The sequence below is a fragment of the Olea europaea genome, chromosome 1 (assembly GCF_002742605.1).
Source record: "Olea europaea var. sylvestris chromosome 1, O_europaea_v1, whole genome shotgun sequence".
NCBI lineage: Eukaryota > Viridiplantae > Streptophyta > Magnoliopsida > Lamiales > Oleaceae > Olea > Olea europaea.
The window spans coordinates 33,121,396-33,127,086 of NC_036237.1; the positions used below are offsets into that span (position 1 = coordinate 33,121,396).

General features: G+C 33.7%; 1 protein-coding gene across 6 annotated transcripts; it reads right to left on the reverse strand.

Annotated features, from left to right (window-relative positions):
* Positions 1-445: 445 nt before the first annotated feature.
* LOC111401784 (CTD small phosphatase-like protein 2) lies at positions 446-5,133 on the reverse strand. 6 transcript variants are annotated; one of them, XM_023029692.1, is made up of 10 exons: positions 5,034-5,133; positions 4,882-4,927; positions 4,682-4,783; positions 3,784-4,003; positions 3,389-3,534; positions 3,072-3,168; positions 2,882-2,959; positions 2,510-2,779; positions 1,484-1,821; positions 446-1,016 (listed from the first exon to the last, which is right to left on the reverse strand). In XM_023029692.1, the coding sequence occupies exons 4-10, from the start codon at positions 3,935-3,937 to the stop codon at positions 795-797; spliced, it is 1,305 nt and encodes a 434-aa protein (XP_022885460.1). In that variant the 5' UTR covers positions 3,938-4,003; positions 4,682-4,783; positions 4,882-4,927; positions 5,034-5,133; the 3' UTR covers positions 446-794. The 6 variants fall into 6 exon arrangements, with proteins under 6 accessions (XP_022885460.1, XP_022885476.1, XP_022885484.1 ...); XM_023029708.1 differs by having other exon boundaries at positions 4,682-4,765; positions 5,034-5,129; XM_023029716.1 differs by lacking the exon at positions 4,682-4,783 and having other exon boundaries at positions 5,034-5,129.
* Positions 5,134-5,691: the final 558 nt, after the last annotated feature.

Genomic DNA, 5,691 nt, shown 5'->3' on the forward strand with positions numbered 1-5,691 from the left:
GGGGGAAAAAAAATGGGTATTTTCCACCATCCAACTAGGCTGCACAAGTAAGCCCAATTCCAATCCCAAGGAACAAAGTTCTCCATTAGCTAGTTGGAAAACTAGCTCACCCAGATGACAGTCAATTTCAAAGAATGACAAGTTACACCAGAATTGAGACAATGGTAGTCCTTCCAGAGGCATTACTGAAGAACTTATCTAGGTTAACTTACTGGAAATAAAATATAAATAGACTAGTTTCGAAAAATTAAAGAGTTTTCCTCTTTTGAATGATAGGCAATATTTAACGCTTTTATCACATGTTCGACTTCTCTATCTAAAATGACACCATATTTTTGAGGGAGCTAATAAACTCCAAATAATGTGGGACCCACCTACTCTGTGTGTCCCACAGTGTTGTTTATAGGATCCCAACCCATACTTACGGGACTTAAACAGACCTAAGTTCACCAGAAATTCGAACTATTATAAGCAGCATGAAAGAGTAAATACTTGGTGTTTAAATCAAAAGATTGATGCAGTATCAACCAAATTATTGTCACCTAGGAACACTAGGATTCCAGGAACCTAGCTGATCTCACTCTACTTATAAAATCAGAAGCATGTGAGAATTCCTGAGTATACAGTCTTTAAAATCTTAAGATCACATGAAATTACCGCTGAATTTGTTATATCTTCATAACTTTCCTCTTTCCACACAAGTTCTTTCTACTCACTCTCAACCAAGACTATGGCAATGTGAAGCAAGGTTAATAAAGTCCAAGCAATCCTTTTGTGTGGTGTCATGGAAAACATCATGCACTAAGCTGCTCAGTGTCTCCACCATTGTAGCCTAAAGGACAGACCGCTGCAGCTATTCTCTCTCGAAGGTTGAATTTTTTGGCAATAACAGGCCTTACATCTTCTACACCAACTAAACTTTCCAAAAATGGAAGTAAAGACAATAACTCTGTATCAGAACGGTCATCAAACCAGCTTTCAATCGGTATTCCATTGTCCACCTGGAAACCAAATGCCTGAAAACCAAAACCGCTGCCAATGTTAATCAGCTAATGAGCTAATTTTTTAAGGCTTCTTATTACATTGACAGAAGGCAGTGCAAGTGACATGAGTTTTTTAGAAGATTCACGCCTTAATATCTATTCTTGAATTTTTTACATGATAAAAGAACTCTTTTACCACATTAACCATCAAAGGCAGAAGATTACACAAGACAAGAATGAGATTATGCCAGAAGATGGATTTTCAAACTTCATTACAGTTATCATGCGAATATAGAAATTTTAATGATCAACACCAAAAGTCCAAAAATAGCTTATAACAGGGAATCTCTTTTCACAATGAGAAGATTAATAGCTTCATTGAACACATAAAACAGTAAACAAAAAAATTTCTATCCACGGGTCAAGAAAAGGAAAATAGTGAACTCCATACAATGTAAGTACTTCTCCATAAATCATATCTGAATGAGCGGTAAAATTACCTGAGGAGAGTTGTCGATCATAACAACGCGTGCTAAATCACGACCTAGAATGGAAAGATCTTTGAGGTAATTATCATCAAGAGGCACACAGGATTCGCGGTACACACGATGCCGAAATATTTTTCTCTTTGGGTCTAACACTTTCAGAAGTGGCTCAGCATAAATGCTTTGACTGGCAGTAAATATAATAATCTCAAAGAGACTGGATATCTTTTCCATGAAATCTCTCAGATAAGGGCGGAGGCGCACATAAATTGTATGATCTTTCAAGTTAAAATTAACTGAAAACGTGAAATCTGCATCATCACAAGGTTGAAGCGTGGAGTGCACCAAGGTCTCTGCCAAATAGAAAAATGAAGTTTCAGCGTATGTTACACACATACAAGCAAGGGTTTGTTGATAACCTTTACGCCAGTATGATACCCAAAAAAAAAAAAAATCTGGAAAGTAATTGTCAATGAACTTCCCTATAATCCTTCACAGATTGTATTAAAAAAGCATACACAAGTAGATATGTTGGAGATTATGATGGAATTGGCAATGGAAACACGCCAAAATATGTACTTTAGGCATAAAATAAACTAGTGTTTATTTTGTTCTTACTTATTTTCCATCTAAAATGACCAGTTTCAAGTGTGAAAATTATCCATTTTGCTATTTTAGCAACATTTCCTTTTTTCCAGGAATTCAATCATAAACAGGGCTAGCAATTTTTAGCCCTTGTTTGGGCTGCATTAATTTGATAATACATTTTACTCTCTCTTATTTTCAACTACACATTATCCAATAAAATAATATTACACATAAATATAAACTTTTCCTTCCTTTTTAACCACATTCTCAAAAAATCACTACTACAAAATACATTTTTCTCAAAAATCTAATTATAATGGAGCTCAAATAGGGGATAAATAATATAGAAAAATGATTTGAGAAGCCACTATTCAGGGATACGTTGGAACAACTGATGGGCAGCTACATAGATGAAACTTAGTAATAAATAAGATATGATTAAAGCATGCTTACCATCCAAGTCTAGAACAAGAGTTGTTGATGGGCAGCTTCTCGTTTGTTTTGGTAATAGTACAGGCCGATATGTTGGAACAACTGCCGACAACTCTGGCAAATTCTTTATGAAAAAAAATGGGTCAAAATCATCGAATTCTTCAATTTCCTCACCCTCTAGACAAACATCAGTTGCCATATGATCTTGATTTTCATGTTCAACACATTTCAGGTTTGAATTTTTCATGGAAAGATGTATAGCTGGAACTTCAGTTGCTAGGTTGCCACCACCTACATTTGCATAAAAAGCAGCAATGCCAGCATTAGGATTGAAAGAAGTAACTGAAAGTATACGTGGATTTACAATGAGCCATTGGTATTTTATTCTCGTACCAGGGCAACTGATCTTCAAGTTCTCATTGCCGTAGTCCCAAATATGGTGGTCTCCATGCTGAAAGAATTTGAAGACGTCTTCCAGTGGAAGAAAAGGTAATGGAAAATTTTGAGAACATGTGAGAAAATTTGAGAACATAAGCCTAAACAGAAAAATAAGCAAAAAATAAGCATCAAATTTATCGCGTACCTCCACTTGAAATTTCACCTCCAAAATTTCTTGTATTATGAAAGCTAGGAGAAAATATAGTTTCACCCGCACAATGAGTAGTTCCATGATCATGCTCCTAAAATATGACAAGATATCACATAAGATTTTACTAGCTAACCCAAAACAAAATCCAAATATTCTAAATTCTAACATGAATAGATTTCAAAATTATCTTTGATGGCAGTAGCACAAATGCAAATAAATGATAAAAATCCATAATAATATGGAAGGAAAATTGGACAATTGCAAGTGAAAAATGATTTAAGAACTATAGAAAATGAAACTCATATAGTCACCTTATTAATTACAAAAGCGTCATCAAGTCCATGGATTGTGTCATTGCCAAAACACTCATTTGGATCATCACCCTCCACCAATCTGAATCTTGTATTCAAATTGGTTGCAGCAACGGATTCCTCAACTTTCTCTGGAAGAATGCCAACTTAGAGGAACACAAAAATATGTGAGTCCACTTGTGAATACAGGATAATGCTGAGTTGCATAAACTAAAATAACAAAGTTCACCAAAAACTGATTTCAGTGGTGTAAAAGAGAAAGGGAGCCATAAACGCTCCTTTAGTTTGATATCTAAGTTTCATAAATAAAGGTGGATTAGCATCTTGGGCTTGATGACAACAAATGACTATTTCAAGAAGATAACTTGAATAATGGGTTCAAGTTACCTACTTACCAACTTTTTTCTTTCTAGCAGAAGACGTGATTAGCTCTGTAACTTTCTTTGCTTGAACTTGCACGTCTTCGGATAACTTCGTTTGGTGTCTCGAAACCCTTGGACTAGCAAGATCTCGAGAATTTCTTCCAGTAACTTTCTTCTTGGTCTGCATCTCTCATTTAGGCAAGAATATCACTGTTGGGGGATTAATTCTTCATTCTTCAGGAAAATTTGTTTCCTGACAGAGCAATAACACCACCAAAGTTGAAAACAGATGACCCAGTCAACTATTATAATGCTTCAAACAATACAATTTGAGTCTCATTGTGGGAACATGCAGAAAAGTGCATAATCATTTTCCATAGTAGAATTGCAACCATGAACTCAGCATGACACGAAATTAAAAACTAAAACATCGTGAAGAGCCTCTTTTAAACCAAATAACAGTCAATTCTTAAAAAATAAACTAGCTCCAGCAGTGTGAATCTGTAAAGATATTTTTGAACCAAACATAAAACAGCAAGCACATTCATGAAATATCTACAATAACAATGTGATATTTAACCCAATACTTATACTGAACAAGTCTTTTTTGTTTTTGTTTTTCATTTCTGTTCTTTATTCTTTTTCCTTGTTTTAGCTTGATCCTAATTTTCATACATGTATAAGTAATCATATATAACTATTTCGTGATCAAGCAACAGTAAATTACTGTATTCCCAGTATGATAGACATACATTTTCCCACCACAACACTTGTCAACGTTCATTTGAATAGCAACCAAATGATAATAAAGCTATTTACCCAGTAAAAGCAAAATATCCCAAATAAGAACCTCATCAAGTAGAAATGAAAAGCCATAAACACTTCATAAAAACTTAAATCAAAAGGACGAGACTATTACAGATAAAAGTACCTCAAATCTCTAAACCGCTCAACTGAAAACATCAGAATAAAACCAATTTCAACAAAATCCCCAAACAGTAAGTAAGCCTCGACGCTGAAGCAATTCAAAACCCTAATAATCAACACAAATCAAACAGAGCATAACAAATTACTCAAAAAAAAAAAAACAAATAATTAAACGATAAACATGCCAGGAAAAAAACGTCGTACTTGAAATTGAAATGATATCACAAACTAAACCTACTTACAGCTGCTCCTGCAAGTGAGGTAAAAATTAAAATGAAAATCAGAGCTCAAAGTTTCAAACCATTGAAGTCATATTCAGTTGAGTGAGTAAAAAATTCCAAGGATATTGCTTTTACCTGCAGAAGAATTTGAGAAAATTATAAAATTTTATTTTCCCTCCAACGCGGGAAGATGAGGGGGCGAATGAAGAAAGGAACCCAATTTATTTGATGCAATGAATTAAAACAATTTTCCGCAGAAAAGATCCCTTCCCCAAATTTAGGATTAGTGGGGCCCGATTGTGTTCATTAGAGGTCCCTCCATTTTTGTGAATTTTCATTTTAACCCCTTTCTTTCTTAGTTTCTTTATTTTTTCCTCCTTTTCTGAGCAAACCTTTTTCTTGTTTTCTTGTCTTCTGTTTTCGAGTAGACATCTCTAATTAATACGATTCTTTATATAATAATTTATTAATTATCAGTTTTTTTAATTTATTGAACATTTATTTTTAAAAAAATGTTGTATATACACTAATGACATTACGTGTGTGTTTGAGTCACATTATTTTAAAATAATGTATTTTGGAATAATATATTGATGTAGAATGTGTAGTTAAAAAATGAGAAAAAGTTTCGAATTTGTGTGTAATATTATTTTACTGAAAAATATGTGATTGAAATGATGTCTCACAATTTAAATTTATTATTATTATTATTATTTTGAAGGAATGTAGCTCATACAAGGCCTACGCATTTCTAAGATTGTTAGAAAGTTTTCATTGTACTGTATTTACTATT